Raw genomic sequence first — 19,519 nt, forward strand, 5'->3', positions numbered from 1 at the left:
TCTTTACCTTCACAGAGGCAAGAGTATTTTACATTATAATACATTTCAATTCGGGGTATTTACATTTCAAAGGTTCCATAAATACATGTGGCTAATGGACACCGTAATTACAGTTCACTCATTAATCCTAAAATTAAAAAGCAGTACCCACAGAACCACCTGTCTCTTGGTTTTCGAGGACAAGCAAAAATAATGACAAAGAAGCCTCGTGCATTTGCTTTGGGCCAGGAAACAATATTAAGAATCTTACCCAAAGCCGGGCGGTGGTGGCGCACGCCTTTAATCCCAGCACTTGGGAGGCAGAGGCAGGCGGATCTCTGTGAGTTCGAGACCAGCCTGGTCTACAGAGCTAGTTCCAGGACAGGCTCCAAAACCACAGAGAAACCCTGTCTCGAAAAACAAAACAACAACAACAAAAAAGAATCTTACCCAAGTATTTTGTCATTCTCAAAATAAGGTGAGTTCTATTGCACTCACGCAGGCGGGAGGGTGTGCGTGTGTGCACTTCTGCAGCCCAGGCGTGACCTCTAAATCTAAAGTTACAGGATTGAGTCTGCCTGCTCTTTCTCGCTATCCTTTCCATTCCTTCTTTTCTTCCTTCCTTCCCCCTTTTTTTCTTTTTCCTTTTTTTCCGAGGCAGGGTTTCTCTGTTTGTCCTGGAATACTCTTGAATGCTCTTGTGTAGAGCAGGCTGGCCTCGAACTTACAGACATCCGCCTGATTCTGCCTCCTGAGTGCTGGTACCACGCCTGGCTGAGCGGTATTTCTTAAAATAGTAGGAGCCTCTATCCCGCTGCCCCACCCGGGTGAGCCGTGAAGCTCCGTCAAGGCCCTGGCCAGCCCTCTCATTGACAGGGGACTGTCGACGCTCCGCCCCGATCCTGGTCCAGCATCCGCCCTAGTAGGCGCAGATCACCTGCAAGTCGAGGTGGCCCGTCCGCAGGGTCGCCTCTCCTTGTACCTCCACCCTCTCCAATATAGTATCCTCTTCTGACCCGGATTTCGACTGCGATTCCGACTCCTGGTCAGCCTCCATCTCTGCCCTCCCTGCCTCCCTATTCTGCGGCTTCTCCGGGAACAGACGATTCTCGGAGATGCTGTCCGAACTCTCGGAAGAGCTGACTCCTGCGTTCCAAAAGGCCTTGGCCAGGTCGTACTTCACGTGACTGCGAGTGGGCGGGGCTTCCGGGACCATGCGCCTTCCGCTCCTAGGGAAGCCCGCGGTGTCGCCCATATCCGGCCGCTACGGAACTTCGCCGGTGGAGGGTGGAGGTAAGCTCGGCTCGCCCTCGCTCGAGCCCGCGTCCCCGTAGGGCAGCGCTGCCTCTGGCCTTCAGCCCATCCCTCTCTTCCCGGTCTTCGCGCAGACGCAGAGCCATCCTGTAGCTACGGGACAAAGAGGGTGACGCCGAGAGCTGTAGTCATGGCGGCGCCGGAGCCCGGCCTGGCCGCCCCGAGCCCCGCTGCGCTGCCCGAACAGCAGGAAGGAGCCGTCGACTGTGCGGACCCCGCGCCCGACTCCGTGAGCTCTGCGGCCCCGGAACTCCCCGGCCGGCCCGCAGCTTCAGACGCGGCTCTGCAGGCTGAAGCCACCCCGCGGTCCGGCGCCTCTCGGCCGGGCCCCGAGACGTTTCGCCAGCGTTTCCGGCAGTTCCGCTACCAGGACGCGGCGGGTCCCCGGGAAGCTTTCCGGCAGCTGCGGGAGCTGTCCCGTCAGTGGCTGCGGCCCGACATCCGCACCAAGGAGCAGATCGTGGAGATGCTGGTGCAGGAGCAGCTGCAGGCCATCCTGCCCGAGGCGGCCCCGGTCCGGCGGCTGCGGCGCCGCGCAGACGTGCGCATCACTGGCTGAGCAGCGGAGCCGGGGGCTCCTTGGACTGTAATACCCTACCCCGAGTTAATGAAAGTTGAATTTTGACAGTTCCTGTGAAATGGTGTGTCGTTCGTCCTCTATTGGGCTTATTTCCCGAGCGTGTTCCCCACCTTTCCAGTTGATCAGAGGATGTCGGGAGCCTCTAAGAGTAAAGCTTTACTTAGGCAGGAAATTCTTCTCACCCTGTTGAGTAGCTCTAGGCCACCCCTCTACCACGTTCGCGGTTTTTCTGAACCTGAGTTGTCTTGCAGAATGCTAATGATGGTTGTAGTCGGCTAGTGTTCCATACTACCCTCTGCCTTGCACTAGCTAGTGTCCGAGCTTGAGCAATAAAATGGGTGGCCCTATTAAAAGCTCAGCTCAGTGTTGTGGTTCTTGCTTTTAATCTCAGCACGGGGAGGAGGTGGTTGAAAAGGGGACTGGGGCGGGGCCCAGCCTGGTCTACATAGTGAGTTCCAACCAGGGCTATGTAGAGAGACCCTCTAAAAATATAAAACAAAAAACTGATCAGGCAACAACTGGTGTTACCAAGGAAAATGAAATGGGTCTTATAGTATCACTTCCTTGTAAATGAATCTTGAAGCTTTCTGCTTGGTGGCTTAAAGATCAGTGATTGCAATCCACACAGTGGACAAACGTTGTCTTTAACACTTACTGTTACATATATATGTATGTATATGTGTATATATGGATATATACACACACAACACAGTAGGTTTGGCCCCTGTCTCCTTTTGGTCAGGGTCTACTGGCTTTGCACGCCGGTGATTATCATTAGAGAAATGTTTTGACTAAAACTAAAAGAGGGTTCATGACCTTTGTTAAAAGCCTACTGGTGACCTGACCACGAAGAGGCCGGTCAGCTCCCTGGAGTGAAGCACTTTGTCTTTACAATGAATAAACAGAAACCGTTTTCAACCCCTAATGCTCCATTTGCACAATGGTTTTCCATGGAATGACCTTGGAATGTGTTAAAATTACTGCAAGTCCTTATTTTAATGTATTCAGGGGGCTCCTGTTTTTAACACTTTTCTCTAATCCTCAACTCTACCAAGAGAAGGAATTTTTATTTATTTATTAAAGATTTCTGTCTCACCGCCTCCCATTTCCCTTCCCCTCCCCCAATCAAGTCCCCCTCCCTCGTCAGCCCAAAGAGCAATCAGGGTTCCCTGCCCTGTGGGAAGTCCAAGGACCACCCACCTCCATCCAGGTCTAGTAAGGTGATTTTTTCAAGGAATGAAACATCTGGGTTTCCTTGAGGCTTGTTGGGGGAGGGGATAGTTTGGGTCTATAGAAAGCTTGGGTTTATTCCAGAGCGGTGGGTGAATGTCTGTGTAGAGAAGGCAAGGCCCTTGCATTGCTTCCAGCAACCAAAACTAGTAAATCTGCAGCTTCCACCACAATGCATGAGCCAGACTTGGGTAGAAGCTGGTATGAACTTCTAGCTTTGGATGATTTGAAAGCACCTGCTTATGCTCTCCTGGAATTTCTTGATAGTTTGTGTCTGTCTCCCTGTACAAGATTATCATAGAAGAGCAGGCATGCTATAAAACATTGATTATATATCTTAAAAGTAGGGTGAAACATTTGATTCTTGCTGGGTTATGGTGGTGCACTCAGGAGACTAAGGCAAGATGACTTCAAGTTTGAAGCTTGTCAGATGACATGCTCAAGGCCAGCCTGGACTACTTAGCAAGACTGTCTAAAAAACAACCAGGCATGTGCCATAGGACTTTAATCCTAACACTTGAGGGAGAAGCAAGGGATTTCTGGGAGTTCTGGAACAGTCAGCTACATCTCGAGACCTTGCCTCCAAACTAAACAAAATCACCTTTTATACTCCAGTAATATGTGACTGACACGTAGCAACAAGAACCTGTTTTATTTTTTCCAGATACAGAAGTTTGCATGTTTTGTAAATATTGCTTGAGAGCAACACTCCTATGTACAGTGCCTTCTGTCTAATAGCGTGTAAACACAGTACGTATCCACAGTGCAATGTTGGCTCAGCCACGATCCACCTTGCATACATACTTAAATGACTATCAAACCAGAACTGTTGTGTCAAGGCAACTTTGTATAGGTGGACAGCTTTCTAAACAGACAGAACTTCATGCACGTCTTCCTACACTGTTTGCAAGTAACAGATCCTAGTGCTCCAACTTAGGGTTAGTTCACTGTGACCCAGGAACTGGGAGTGGAGCCCCTCAACATGGCTTTAATTTAGGGAAGAACTGCGGTTATTAGAACACGGGGAGTCTGTTTTGCTTCCCTAAGAACAAAAGTCACAATGAAACCAGATCATTTCCTTCAAACCTAAATGATAAACACAGCAATGACCACATCGCAGAATCTGGACCACCAGCTTCTGCTTCCATGTTTGAACAAGACACAATGGGCTGCTTTTAGAGTTAGTCCCCGATGGAATTTTCTAGGGCAGTACAGAGAAGAAAACACCTCAATTAAAACCTTTATTACATTTGTTTAGCGTGTGGATGTGTGTCAGAGGGCAACTTCAAGGTATCAATTCTCTCTACTGTGTGGGTCCTGGGAATCCAACTCAGGTCAGCAGGCTTGGTAGTAAACACCTTTGCTCACTGAGCCATCTTTCTGGCCTCCAAATCAGTACCTAATATAACAATCATCATACCTCATACAGTTGTAGCAACAGATAGTTATCTTGGCTCTTCCCCTTTCAGACAATCACCATCCAGTTTCTCAAGATGCAGCCATCTAATAAATCACCCAGAACATCAATGTCATATGGAGCATTTCTTCCCCCAACATCAGTGCTAGCAGCGGGAAGCAGCCTTTTGTACAGGGACTATGTTACACACTCCTTATGTGTCGCACACTCCTTAAGCTGTGCCAGGTCAACTCATTTTAGAGCAGATGGTGAACAAGTCACTAGACAGGGCATTCACTTCCTGAAACTTCTCTGTACACAGGCCTGAATTCGCAGGCCTCAATGACCTGTTGTGCCTGAAGCTTACTCATTCCCAAGGCAGGGAGATGCTGCTGTTACTAGCTACTGACATTGGCTCCTTGATGTTTATATAGTAAATATTTGCAACCTAAAACGTTACAGATTCCAAAACTCATGATGAACCTGTGGGTGCTGATGGATAAATGTACTTTGATATTTGCCTTTAATGATGCAAAAAACTGGTAAAATGAAGTCCTCAAAGCATGGAACCTTTTAAACATTGTCTAGTAAGGTAAAACAAAACAATACAGCAATTACACATGGAACCAGACCTGCAAAATAACACAAATATTCTTTCCGAAGGTACAAACAGTTGTACCTGGACCTTAAGCAGCATAATCACCTTGATTTCACAAGTAATACAACCAGGACACTGAAAGTGTTGAGTGCATCAGCAACCCTGCAGATGCCGGCAGCCACGCTGGCCTCCAGGAGGAAAGTGGCACACAGATTCTCAACTGCTGATGGCAATAGAAAATAAGGTAATTCCCACATTCTTTGTAACAAATCTTTACAGTCAAAGTTCAAAATCTTGGGAAACATTTTTTTAACTTTAAATAAAAGTAGGAAGATACTGAAATTAATAAGTGTATAGAAAATGCTGTCCTTTGGGTTCCAGACCCTGCCTGCTTGCTTCCTTCTGGAGATACTTGTCAATTCTCATTGCAACAAGATTCTACCTCTTCCTTCAGACGTTTTGGCTTCGCTGCCATAGCCATGGCCCAGCCGACTCTGGGGTAATAAACATAAAACCTTGTCCCCTGTACCGTGAAATCCTGCGAGAGCCGTGGCAAGAAAATGAAGTCTTAAGAAGCAGTGCTGTCAAGGCCCCTGCTCCTCCTTTCCAAACTGCGCAGCACAGTGAGGTCCCAACATTCCAGTGAAGCTGAAGGATGAAAACGGTGCCTGCCTGCTGCCCATACACCGTGCCAGGCAGAGAAACCAGAGGGGTTGGCACATGCCTCAACCTGACACAAAAGTCAAATAAACCGTGAATTGAATTTACAACTGTTTCCAACTAGATTTTTTTTTTTTTTTGGCTCTCCATTTATCATCAGTGGCACGATTCCAAGGAAGATGTGCAAAGACTTGCTTCGTTCAACAATGTGCACAGAAAGGGGTGCTAAGACTGCACTGCCTTCGTGGTAGGCTTCCAGATCAAGAGTGCCCTGTCCTCCTGTCCTCCAGCACTCAAAATGGTCTCTGTCCCAGTGTCCATCACACTCCTGGCCAAATCCCTGAAGTCAGTCAGTGTCACGTGCGTTCAGCATGCTAAGTTTATTTACTTAAATATGCGAAGCTACCCTGGCAGATGGCCAGGATTGTGCTCCAATTGTCTTGGGTGCCCAATTTCATGTCGAGCAGCAGAGGGCAATCTGCTGCACCTTGCCCAGGTCAGTCAGCAGCTGCTTGATGCAATGCTTGAGCTGTGGAAGCCGGGCCAACGGCTCTGGGGGTTCCAGTTCCCCAGTGTAGTCCAGCCAGCTCTCCAGTACTGCAGGTGGAAGAGAGAGAGAAGATCCAGTGAGGGCTTAGAACTTGGCTTAGAAAAGCCACATCACAAGGCCATTTCAACCCAGGCTGCCTCAGTATTAGCCGCCCACAAAGCATTGCTCCAGGGCACAAAACTATTATTTAGGCTAGCAAGTGATCTATCCCCATAGGCTTATGTCTAGAATGCTTGGTCCCTAGCTGGCGATGCTATCTGAGGAGGAAGTAGGCCACTAGGGGTGTGCCTGGATTCCATCCTCTCTCATGCCTGTCTGCCAAGACATAGACAGGTGCCATGACAAGACCAAGTAACCATGAACTGGACTCTGTGAAATCATAAGCTACTTAAGCAAATTTTCCTTCAAGTGGTTTGTCAGGTATTTGGTTACAGCGATGACAATATAAATGCTTCTCAACAGTACGGGCACCAAGTCCTAGTTAGTGGTGGAAAGAATAATCTACATCTATGCTCCCCGATACAGTGGATCACCAGCCAAATCAGACACAGCTGCTGAGCTCTTAAAGAGGTGCCAGTGCATCTAAAGAATGCATCTGAATTGTATTTACTTTTAATTGTTAACTAGTCACACAATCTAGCTGCTACTGTGCCAGAGCAGAGCCCAGAGGCCCTGAAGACCAACCTGAGTCATTACCAGTCTTTCTAAAGCTTTTCCATATAAATAGGGCAAGCGAGGCTGCTAGAAAAATTAAGTGTCTACAGGGACTTTTAAGTTTTTTTTTAATCAGTCAATTCTGATTTGCTTCATATTAGTATGTGATACATATTAGCAGCACAAAATATACGTTTTTCACCCTTTAAGAAGTTAGTGTAAGCCTGGTGTGGTGAGTACAACTTGAATTCCAGCAATCAGGAGGCAGAGATGAGACAAGTCTAATCCACACAGAGAGACACTGTCTCAAAAACTAATCTAGCCTGGCAGTGGTGGTGCACATCTTTAATCTCAGCACTCAGGAGGCAGAGGCAGGCAGATCTCTATGAGCTTGAGGCCAGCCTGGTCTACAAGAACTAGTTTTAGGACAGCTAGGGATGTTACACAGAGAAATGAATGCTATTTAGAAAAATCAAAACAAAACAAAAACTAATCCGGCCAGGTGATGGCAGCACACCCCTTTAAACCCAGCACTCAGGAGGCAGAAGCAGGCAGATCTCTGAGAGTTTGAGGACAGCATGGTCTACAAAGCAAGTTCCTGGAGTACTAGGGCTACATACTAAGATCCTATCTCAAAAACAAACAAAAAAACTTTTTTCTTTTTTTTAAGCACAAAGTAGTTTCCTAGCTGGGGAGATGGCTCAGGAGATAACAAACTTGCCAATAAGCTTAAGACCACAGTTTAGACAATCTGAATTTATATAAAGCCAGATGTGGCAGGGGGGGGGGGGGGGGGGGGGGGGGGGGGGACAGGAGAGTCCCCAGAGGCTTGCCAGCTAGTTAGCCTGGCTTACGTAGTGATGAGCGAGAGACCCTGTCACAAAACAGAGAAGATGTGGACTGACACCCAAGGTTGCCCTCTGACCTCCACAGCTGTGACACAGAGCTGTGCTTACACACCAACACACACAGGCACACATACATGCACATCTGAGGGAAAAAAAAACTTTTTTTTTTTTTTTAATTTCTGGCCAGGTGGCGGTGGCACACACCTTTAAGCTGAGGCAGGCGGATCTCCATGAGTTCAAGGCCAGCCTGGTCTATAATAGCCAGTTACAGGACAGGCTCCAAAGCTACACAGAGAAACCCCATCTCAGAAAATGAAACAACAACAAAAAAGATTTATTTATTTCTATTTTATGTGCTCTGGTGTTTTGTCTGCATGTATGTCTGTGTGAAAGTGCCAGCTCCCCTGGAACTGGACTTACAGATAGTTATGAGCTGCCATGTGGGTGCTGAGAATTGAACCCAGGTCCCTCTGGACCAGTACTCTCTTTTTTTTTTCAGTCTGGCCTCGAACTTGTGATCCTCCTTCCTCTGCCTCCTTCAGCAAATCCTACCCGTGTGCGCCACCACAACTGGCTGGACCAGTACTCTTAACCGCTGAGCCATCTCTTTCCAGCCCCAGAAAAAAGTCTTAATTCCCCACAGAACTCAATAAAAACGTGCTCAGATGTTCCCAACAGCCGACTCCAGTTGCTCTTCTATGGCGATGCCTTCCCTTATCTTTGCCTGAAGACTGAACAGAGCACCCTCTTGCTGAGCACACACTCTGCCCCTGAGCTACCTACTCTCAGCCCTGCATGGTCAGCACTGCAGAGAAGACTGGACAAGTGAGGCAAGACCCCTGAGAGCTCCAGACTTCATAATGCTTAATACGTGTTAGAGTTAGACTTGTTGGCCGGCTGGGCAGTGGTGGCGCATGCCTTTAATCTCAGCATTCAAGGCCAACCAAACTCCAAACCCCAAGAACCCCAGTTGATATGTAACAGATAAGAACTTTAAGAACTTTATTAGCCAGGTGGTAGTGGTGCACGCCTTTAATTCCAGCACTGGGGAGGCAGAGGTAGGTGGATCTCTATGAGTTTGAGGCCAGTCTGGTCTACAGAGTAAATTCCAGGACAGCCACAGCTACACAGAGAAACCCTATCTTGAAAAGCAAATAAGCAAACAAACAGGCTTGTCCTCGCTGAGGGGAGAGCTAAGTGAAAGGAGACCAGAAGAGAGCTGACCCTGGACAGCCAGACTGTGGGCTTCAGAAGGCAACATGGGAAGGGAAGCTCAAGAGTGGTGCCCAGAAAGGAATCCTACCGTCCAGCTCCTTCTCAATGGAGTCCATCCGATGTGTTACTTCATCCTGAAGAGACTCCACATGCGTCAGTAGGTTAAACTGCCACTGGTGCTGCGAGCTCACCAGGCCTTCTCCGCCTCTGTCCAGCATCTTCCGAGCAGGGGCTTCTTCCGGCAGGACGTTCTTGGAAATGTACTCCTTCACCTGGACATGCAATGATGTTTAAGTCCCTGAGCAGAGACAGCCAGCTCTTTCTCCAACTGGCCAGCATGTACAACCCTGGGAAAAAACACTGCCTACCTGAATGTCCTCAATCCCCATCTACTGCCAAAACCACTCACTGCCTTAGGACTGCACCCACGGGCTCAGCAGGCCCTGCCCCAGTACTCCAACATGAAGTAGGCCTTTCAGAACCCTGAGGGCTGCCTAGAGCAGGGCTACTGTAGAGGAAGATTAGGGTATTTATAGTCATGTTTAGCAAGTCCTGGCTGTCTCTGGGTGAACATGTGGCCCTGACGAGTTACTTCCCTTGTGAGCAGCATGGATGTAGTATTCTGAAGCTTCATAAGGGTAAATATGGTGCCAGTATACAGCTCACCAGGGGTTGCCTTGATGAGGAAAAGAACTTCTAGATTTCACACATGTTTACTTTAGAAGTCTGCTTAATCCACAGGACACAAGACTGTTAGCCTTTTACTACAGAGTTTGAGATGCTAACATTTCAAGATATTGGCAGGTATATAGGCTGAAGGTGCAATCCCCACTCTGGAAGCCTGGTGGGGATGTTCGCTCCCTCTTGGCAACACACAGCAGTGTAATCATGCTGCTGATGCCACCCCATAGCCTGGGAAAATAAGGATGACCAGGGACCAGGGCAGAGCCCTGAAACCACACAAGGCCTCACTCACAGAAGATAGGCACAGGGAGGAATTAAAGAGGAAGACACTGGTATGACACTGGGGACTCAGAACAGAGTGACATAAAAATCACAAAAACTGAATAACAAACAAAAGGCTGGCTCTAAGTGCCAAATACTTTAATGAAATTAACCCTTCTTGTGACAGGGTTAGAAAAGAACAACATGCAGTTCTGTTGAAACATACTTAATGTGCTTGACTGTGCTCATATTAATAATTAGCACCCAGCGCAACCGTGATGTAAATGATACTAAAGAAAAACCTAATTTATCTTCATTCTATTTTTTTCTAAGTGAGAATCAGCTTCTCTGCTTGATAACCTCTTTTTGTCCCTGATTTCCACATTGTGCCATTTTGACGACCTTTGACTAAAGTGGGTCCCCTGTCTTTGTATCCACCTTAATAGGAGAAAAAAGAAAAAACAAACAAGAAAAACTCCAGAAACTCTCTGATGAGCAAATTTAAACAGAGTTCTACTAAGAAGTGTCTACCACAGGAGCGCCCAGGAAAAGGACTTAAAAGCATTCAGCTACTAAGTAAAGCTAGTAAAAGAAGGCAAGCAAGCCACATACCTTTGGGGAGCTGGGTTTAGGATCACTGTCCTCTCTGTTCCAGCCTAGGCGAGGGGAGAGGGAATCATCACCATTCTCACAGAGGGGGTTGACTGCATCATCAAGGGCAGAGCCTCTTGTCTCTACTACCAGCTTCTGCTCCACGGCAGGATAATAGGTGCGGGGCTTCTGGTAGCAGTGCTCACTGGTGATATAGGACTCCTCCACAGACCGGGGCAGGGGTAGTGGCTTCTCCACCGTCCCATTTAAAGTTCTATAGCTCGGGGACTCCTCCTTGCTCTTGGAGTCTGTGATGTGGATGTGTCTGGAATGCACTCTCCCCTCCGCAGAGTGCTGTTTCCAAGGCTGGCACCACAGCTGCAGATCAGGATGCTCCCTGCTTCTGTGGGGTGGCAAACAGAGAAGCAGTTTTGAGGGTAGCAAGGATCATTGCAAAGCTTCTTGATTTACAAACTCTCTCCCACAAGGGAGAAAGGCTTCAACCTGGGATATCTACCCACGTGGCACACTGGGGTGTAGAGCCTCAGTCTTTTAGGAAGCCACGTCCCTAGTCTTTCACCACAGCCACAGTGGGTAGAACTGGGCTTGGTTGCTGAGCAGTAGTGAGCAAGCTCAGGCTCCTTCTGGTTTCCTCCTCTTTTGGAAACGAGTGCTATCATGTCAGCTACCAGCTCTGACTTTTGAGAGAAAGGAAGACATTAGAATGGAAGTATTCTGTTGGTATGAAGGTATTCTTCAAACATGGCTTCCAACAGCTAGGGAGATGGCTCAGCAGGTAACAATCCTTGATGTCAAAGTCTGATAACCTAAATCTGATACCTAGAACCACAGGTAGGAGAGAACCAACTACCAAAAGTTGTTCTTCTAACTGGCACACATATGCTGTGATGCACACACACATAAATAAATAAAATGCAATAAAACAAATGTAGCTTCCTAAAAATACACTCAATCAATTGGCACAATAGCCGTGACAGTGCTGCAGGTGGCTGCGTATGTATGCGTAATATGAGGTTTTTACAGGCTTGTTTGTTTGTTTTGCTTTTCAAAACAGGGTTTCTCTGTGAAACAGTTCTGGCTGTCCTCCAATTCACTGAGATTGCCTGCCTCTGCCTCCCAAGTGCAGGGATTAAAGGATGTGTGCCTCCACTGCCCAGCACAATTTTTAGTTTTCTATTTTCATCCTTCCAAAGAAAGAAGTGGCTGGGGTAAGTAAAGAGCACAGTCTGATCATACAGCACAGTGTCCTCTGCATCTGATGCAAGGGGTGACTGCAAGTATATGCAGAACTCTTTAAAGGATGCCACTGTTCCCTGGAACCACTCCTTCTGGACTTCTAATCCTACAGAGGGTCATTACATTCATTTGTCAAAGCATAATCAATTGTAAAAGAGGGAAAAGAACAGAGGAGAAAAACATCACGGTTTACTGTTCTCAGTGGGAACAAGTGTGCTGAAATTTTTATGTATTTGTTTTTAATGTGTTGAGGTGGTGGTGTATACATGTGCACATCCTAGGAATGGAACCCAGGGCTGAGTTCACTAAAGCAAACATTCTACTTACCCTCCCAGCCCTAACCTATACGGTTTTTTCAAACCTGTCATCATTTTTAAGATTTATTTTTTAATTGTATATCTGTGCTTGAGGTATGTATGTGCATATTCAGGTGTTAAATGTAAAAACAGGAGGCCAGAAGAGGGCCTGGAGCTATTGCAGTTGTGAGTTGTCCAAAGCTGGAGCTAGAAACCAAACTTGGATCCTCTGCAAGAGCTCTAAGTATTCTGAACCTCTGCGCCATCTCTCCAGCTCCCTGGATCATGTGCATAAGCAAACACACAAGCAAGCGCATACACATACACACACTTTAATTAAAAAGTCACTCACTTTACCTTTCAATTATTATTTTTAATTACATTTACTCATTTTGTTAAGGGACAACTTGCAGGGTTGTTCCTTTCCTTCTAACATGGGATCCAGGGATCAAAATCAGTGTTGGCTGCAAGCACCTTTACCCACTAAGCCATCTTGCCCACCTTTCATTTCTTAACCACCCAGGACTTCTATTACAACTTTTAATCAGTAAAGGAAGAAAGACAAAGAAGACAGAGGAAGAGAAAGTCGAAAGTAAACGGGGAGTCTAGGGCACAGCGGATGCAATGGGGATGGCGGTCCTCCAGGGCCTATCTGGAAACAAGTGGCCACCAAGAGCCAAAAGCCAGTTCCGTAAGGCCTATAAATTTTCTGTATGAGAAAACTCTGACAGGGACAGGAATCTGAGCAATAATCCTTGAGCAAGCTGCTAACAATGATTCTCCCAGCAGACTTTTTTTAAAAAGTATGTGTGTGTATGCACATGTGTGCATGTGTGCATGTGTGTGTGTATATACACAAGAGAAGCCAAAGTACTGATCTCTTAAAGCAGGAGTTACAGGGGCTGGAGAGATGGCTCGGTGTTTAAGAGCACTGGCTGCTCTTCCAAAGGTCATGAGTTCAATTCCCAGCAACCATAGTGGCTCACAACCATCTGTAATGAGATTTGGTGCCCTCTTCTGGTGTGTGGGCATACATGGAAGCTGAATGTTGTACACACAATAAATAAATAAATAAATGAATAAATAAATAAATAAGTCTTTTTTTTTTTTTTTTTTTAAAAACCTGTCTTGTTAAAAAAAAAAGCTGGAGTTACAGGTGGTTGTGAGCTGCCAATGCTGGTGCTGGGAACTGAACTCGGGTCCTCTGGAAAAGCCGCAAGAGGTCTTAACTGCTGAGCCCTTTCTCCAGTTCCTCTGACGCAGATTTAAGATTCTTTATCTATGCTGGGCGGTAGTGGCACGTGCCTTTAATCCTAGCACTTGGGAGGCAGAGGCAGGTAGATTTCTTTGAGTTCGAGGTTTGGTCTAGATAGCAAGTTTTAGAACAGGCTCCAAAGCTAAACAGAGAATCCCTGTCTTGAAAAAAATTTAAAAAAAAAAAAGATGTCTATAAATCATGGGTGTTTAGGATAAAAGGATAAACAAAATGTGATATACATATACTACACTTTGCCTTTTAAAAGGAAATTCTGATACAATATAGATGAACCTTGAAGATGTGCCGTATGAAATAAACAACAGGTAAACACTGCATGACTTCTCCTGTGAGGTATCTAGAGAACTGAATTCACAGGGACAGAAAACAGAATGGCAGTTGCCAGAACTGGGAGGATGAAGACATTGGAGATTAATTAATGCATGGAGAAATCAATCTTGCAGGATGACAAGTTCTGGAGACTGACATTGCTTGAGCTCAGAAATTCAAAATCAGACCAGGCAAAGACAAAATAAAAGAGCTAGGCATAGAAAGGTAAAGGCAGGTGGACTTCTGTGAGCTCAAAACCAGCCAGGTCTACATATCTAGTTCCAAGACAGCCAGGACTAAATAGAGAGACCCTGTCACAAGTAGGGAAAATAAATAAATAAACAAATAAATAGATTTAGATGGTAACATTTAAATTAAATTTGCATTATGTACACAATTTAAAAATTACTCAAAACTGTACACCCAAAGATAGCACAAAGCAAACTATAAATGTGTATACCACACCACAGTGGCCTACACCTGTAACCCCAGTTCTCAAAAGGCGGAGACAGGAGGAGCACTGTGAGTCAAATTAAGGGTTATATACTTAATTCGAGGTTGGCCTGGACTACAGAGTAATAATCTGCCTTAAAAACAAAACCAAAAAGAATAAAAAATAAAAACAAAAAAACAAAAACAAAGAACCCAGATGCACACACCATGTTCTGTTTGTGGTATTGGTGACATGGATTATTATATAATTATCAAATTCAGTAAGGTCTTTAAAATAAATGAACTTAATTATATGTAAAATATTCCTCAATAAAGTCAATTGTTTTGCAAAGGAGTGCTTATTATGTAACTGATCTTTTTTAGAGGGGGATGGAGCAAGGGTACTGGCAATCACACTCAGAGACCCACACATGCTAGGCAAACACTCTACCCCTGAGCCACATGCTCAGCATAGCAACAGAATTTTTGGTACAGATCTAAACTTATCAGTCTTAGTGCTGACTTTGAGGCGTTTCACTTTCTCCCCAAACCTAAGAGAACTGAGAGCCAAAGGAGATTCCTACCAAAGCCCACACTTACTGCAAGATGCTCATCTTGAGCTGCAAGCCGTGAAGCACCTCAATCACTCTCTGCACATCACCAAGAAGCTGATGGGTGGCCACGATCTTCTTGGCATTCTGATGGGAGTAGTTCTCTTCTAGAAATGCCAGGCCATGCATATGTCCCCGGCTCAACCACTCCTTATCATACCAGTACTTGAAGCCAGGCCTCTGACCTAAAGTAGTGACATTAAAAGACGATCAAACATGGCCTGAGAGAAACCCAGGCTGCCCCATCATTGGTCCAATCACCATGTTTCCATGATGGACTGATTACTGTGCTCCTTTCGTTCACATTTACTTGGCACCTGCTCTATGCTTGGTCTCTACTAGGTGTTGGAGATGAGGTAGGAATACAGACAGTATGGTTCTTTCCACTGGCCACAGGGGTAACCAAAGCACAGTTCTGATATATTTTTTCCCTCTTTCCTTATCTCCACTCTTGTTCCTTTTCTCTTTACCCTCTCTCCCTTTCTTTTTCTAGACAGGGTCTCAAGTAGCTCAGACTATCCTCAAACTGATTATATAGCTTATACTGGCTTTGAACTCCTGTTTTTCCTGTTTCCATTCGGAGAGTTCTAGTATTGTGGAACATTACTTTATGTAAAGATGTGTTACATTTGTTTATGCTGCAGAATATTACCTGAACTGTGTAAAGGTGTGTTACTTCTGTTTATGCTACATTTGTCTGATTATGTAAAGATGTGTTGCATTTGTTTCACCTTGCCTGCTTAAGGCACCTGACTGGTGTAATAAAAACCAAGGCAGGAAAAGGACAGGCAGGGTTGGCATGGAGAGAAAATAAATTGGAGGAAAAATCTAGGATTGAGGAGAAACAAGGGAAATGCACAGGGCCAAGCAATCACCAGCCAGCTAGACTTGAGAAATAGTGAAAGTAAGTTATACAGAAAAAAAGAACAGTGAAATACCCTGAGGCAAAAGGCAGATAAAGAGAAACAGGTTAATTTAAGGTAAAAGAGCTAACCAGAATGAGCATAAGCTAGGCTGCACATTCAAAACTAATAATAAGTCTCTGCATTGTGTTTGGGAGCTGGTTGGTGGCCCAAAAGAAAAAAGCCTGGTGCATTCTGGTATCAGATGCATGCTACAATGGCCGGCTGGACTATCTCTCTCTCTTTTTTAAAAAATATTTATTTATTTATTATGTATACAATATTATGTCTGTGTGTAGGTCTGCAGGCCAGAAGAGGGCACCAGACCCCATTACAGATGGTTGTGAGCCACCATGTGGTTGCTGGGAATTGAACTCAGGACCTTTGGAAGAGCAGGCAATGATCTTAACCTCTGAGCCATCTCTCCAGCCCTGGACTATCTCTTACATTTAAGAGATACTTACTTTTCCCTCCTCTGCTCAGAACCTTCCACAGCTTTTGACAGCTTACAGAAGAATAACCCAAACCCCTAACTAACTCTTTATGGCTCACAGGACCATTCCTTCCTGTCTCCTTCTACCCTATGGTTTTCCTGAGTTTTGGGAACACACGCACACACGATGACCTCTCCTATTGTGTGTCTCTGTCTGAAGTGCTATTCCCCTAGACCTTTACAGTACTGGAGACTCGCCATCTCCTCAAGAGGGCCTTTATGCCACCATCCAGCATCAAAAGAGCCTTTTCAGAGTCTCTGGTTACTCCCTCATCATCCCTTCTAGCTTCACCTGTGCACACAGTCTTGCGTTTAATTTGTTTCAACTTTGGTTTTCTGTTCCCAATCCTATTAAGAGTCAGAAAACAAGGAACCAACTCATTGATGGCTGCAGTTCCAGAGCCTAGCAAAGGGTTCCAAATGGACTTATCTAATGAACGAGAGGTTCCAAGCCCCTTTCCAACAGTACCAGCTGCCCCTAGCTAGACAGATGTTTCCCATATGCTATGTAACATGGCCTGGATGACTCCAGGGGTCTTGCTTATTACAAGCCTCCTTAGGAGAAAACAGCTCAGGGACTCAGCAGTACTTCCTGCTCCAAAAGCTCAGGAGACAGCACTTTCCAAAGAAACTCAGTCACTCTTCAGTCACTAGAAAACCCTACAACAGGCTGGGTGTGGTGGAAAGGACAGCCAAGAGCCATGGACAACCCCTGGAAACCACAAAACCAGCTGATCCTGATGAGATACTGAGCAAGACACTGCTTGGAGTGGTGAAAAGCTGTATACAACCATGCTGTGGCCCTTCCAGGGGCCGTGATGCACTAGAGGGCAGGTGTACCCTCCAACATCTCTGAAATGCCAAGAGCAGAGCCGCACACCCATCCTCAGATTTCTCAGGGAAAGAAGTGCTTCACTGTTGAAACTGGGACAAGAAACCAGCAAGGCCCTGAGCAAGAACGATGAGCCAATTCACGGAGCAGACAACACTGTGGACAGTCTCACACAGACCTGGGGAAGTCCTAGACTGCTGCCCCGCTTTGTGCTCATCATTCACAATACCATGCATGGTTTTCACCACATTCCAAGAAATGTTCTAGATCAAGGTCAAGCCTGCTGCTGGGTAAGTAAACACCTTCATACACATTCCCTCACTGCTGGGTTGGAGAGCTGGCCACCAGGGGGGCTTCCAAAATGCTGAGGAGAGTCACCTAGCCATCCACAAAGAAATTCATCAAGAATACGGTCAGGGTGTCACTAGCTGCTGAGCTAAGAGGAAGTTACATACATACTGCTGGCACCCCGGCTCCAGAAATCTCTACCTGGAGGGTCTTGGCAGACATAGCAGGTGTATTTCTCGGGCACATTTTCTTCCAGTAATCCCATGCAGACCCCGTGCTGCCAGCACTGGCATTCTTCACACTGGGAAAAGTAAAGAAGCAACACAACTTAGAAGGCAGGAGGGTGAGAGAAAACGGCAGGGAGCACTCCCTACTGACTCCTGCCCACCACTGACCACATGGAGGCTTACACATAAGTGAACAGGGTAGACTAAAGAGTCCTGCGTTCTTCAGTCCTAAGAGCCATATTTGAAGGACCCCTGAGGCTATCGGCTCTGGTAGAGGCCACAACACATGAAGAACACTTAGATGTGAGGTGTGGTGGAACACAAGGTGAGCCTCAGTTACACTGTGAGACCAAAGCCAGCCTGGATACTTTAGAATCTGTCTCAGAACCAAAATTTACATTAACTGGATAGTACTGACTCCAGACTGACTATTGTCACTTCCCTTCTCAGCTTCTACTGCCAGTCAACGGGGAAGCCACAGCCCCATTTCACACCAAAACAAACTGCAAAAGGATAAAACAGACATAAGGGTTTTTTTTTTTTTTTTTTAAATTCTTTCACAGGTTTTCTCTGTGTAGCCCTGGCTGTTCTGGAACTTGCTTTGTAGACCAGACTGGCCTCAAACTGAGATCCACCTGCCTCTGCAACCTGAGTGCTGGGATTAAAAGTACAAGCCATTGCCACCTAGCTAAAACATGTATAAGGTTTCTCTGTCTCTCTCTTTCTCCTCTCTCTCTCTCTCTCTTTGGTTTTTAGAGACAGAATTTTTCTGTAGCTTTGGAGCCTGTCCTGGAACTTGCTCTGTAGTCCAGGCTGGCCTCAAATTCAACAGAGATCTGCCTGTCTCTGCCTCCCGAGTGCTGGGGATGCATAAGGTTCTTAAAATCTCTGAAGCTCTAGAAGAAACCACAAAAGTCTACACTTAGGAAGCAGAGACACGTGGTAGCATGTGACTGTAACCTCAGTATTTAGGGAGCAGAGACAGAAAGCTCAAGGACAAATGGGACCAGGATGAGACAGTGGTTAATTTCATCTGCTTTAATCTAGAATCACCTGTGAGGAGTCTCTCAACAAGGGATTGTCTAGATCAGGTTAATTTGTGGATCTGTTTATTTAAGATTATCTTGAGTAGGTTGAGTGGAAGACCCTCTTACTATAGGTGGCATCATTTCCCTAGGCAAGGGATGCTAAACTTTGTAAGAATAGAGAAACTAAGCATGCAGCATGCAGGTATTAACTAGTTCCACTCTTCTGACAGCTGATGCACTATGATGAGCTCCTGCACCATGCCATGCTGTGTCCATCTACCCCTCCATAGCTATGGACCACAGTAATTTCTCCCTTAAGTTGCATTTGTCAGGATAGTCTATAATAGCAACAGAAAATAGCTAAGACAGACTCCACCTAAAAAAAGTCAACTAAGGGCTGGAGAGATGGCTCAGTGGTTAAGAGCATTGCCTGCTCTTCCAAAGGTTCTGAGTTCAATTCCCAGCAACCACATGGTGGCTCACAACCATCTGTAATGAGGTCTGGTGCCCTCTTCTGGCCTACAGACATACACATAGACAGAATATTGTATACATAATAAATTTAAAAAAAAGTCAACTAAAAGGATAAAACACATAAATTCAACTACATACACTAAATCAAGTCAATTTCAAAATTTGATGCCATGTACATAAAAACAAAGAAAGCAAACCAAGAAGCTGGACCTATTATTCCTAATGGATATTAGCCAATGCAGAGTATTAATGCATGGTGGGCTGCCAGTCCTTTCGTTGGGAACACCTACTGCCACCAACACAGACAGATACACACCATCCTCTCCCCCATAACACCAAGTAGCAGACAGAAACAGATATTTTATAAACCCAGACTCCACTTCTTTAGGCCACAAGGGAGATTTATGTCAAAGAGAAGAGGAGTCCATAAAGAAACTGAATTGTCACCCCTCACTGTGGGACGACAGGCCAGGCCGTCCCCTTTAGCCTCAGTGACTGCTCTCTCATTCTATTTACAGCAGCCTACAATTCTCA

General features: G+C 45.8%; 2 protein-coding genes across 6 annotated transcripts in view; one reads left to right on the top strand and one right to left on the bottom strand.

The window, feature by feature from the left end:
* Nucleotides 1-788: 788 nt before the first annotated feature.
* Scand1 (SCAN domain containing 1) lies at nt 789-2,231 on the top strand. The gene is made up of 2 exons (XM_050150786.1): nt 789-1,272; nt 1,368-2,231. The coding sequence occupies exons 1-2, from the start codon at nt 1,194-1,196 to the stop codon at nt 1,850-1,852; spliced, it is 564 nt and encodes a 187-aa protein (XP_050006743.1). The 5' UTR covers nt 789-1,193; the 3' UTR covers nt 1,853-2,231.
* A 1,505-nt stretch (nt 2,232-3,736) lies between these two features.
* The window catches only part of Phf20 (PHD finger protein 20), a 103,228-nt gene continuing 87,445 nt past the window's right edge, over nt 3,737-19,519 (bottom strand). For all 5 annotated transcript variants that reach the window (XM_050150781.1, XM_050150785.1, XM_050150780.1 and 2 more), the window contains 5 exons: nt 17,458-17,557; nt 14,731-14,926; nt 10,582-10,963; nt 9,113-9,296; nt 3,737-6,354 (listed from right to left, as the gene is read on the bottom strand). In XM_050150781.1, the coding sequence (XP_050006738.1) occupies nt 6,212-6,354; nt 9,113-9,296; nt 10,582-10,963; nt 14,731-14,926; nt 17,458-17,557 (1,005 nt within the window). In that variant the 3' untranslated portion in view covers nt 3,737-6,211. The remainder of the gene's footprint in view (nt 6,355-9,112; nt 9,297-10,581; nt 10,964-14,730; nt 14,927-17,457; nt 17,558-19,519) is intronic.

Source organism: Alexandromys fortis, unplaced genomic scaffold (genome assembly GCF_014885135.2).
Source record: "Alexandromys fortis isolate MF-2015 unplaced genomic scaffold, M_Fortis_MF-2015_v1.1 scaffold_27, whole genome shotgun sequence".
Taxonomy (NCBI): domain Eukaryota; kingdom Metazoa; phylum Chordata; class Mammalia; order Rodentia; family Cricetidae; genus Alexandromys; species Alexandromys fortis.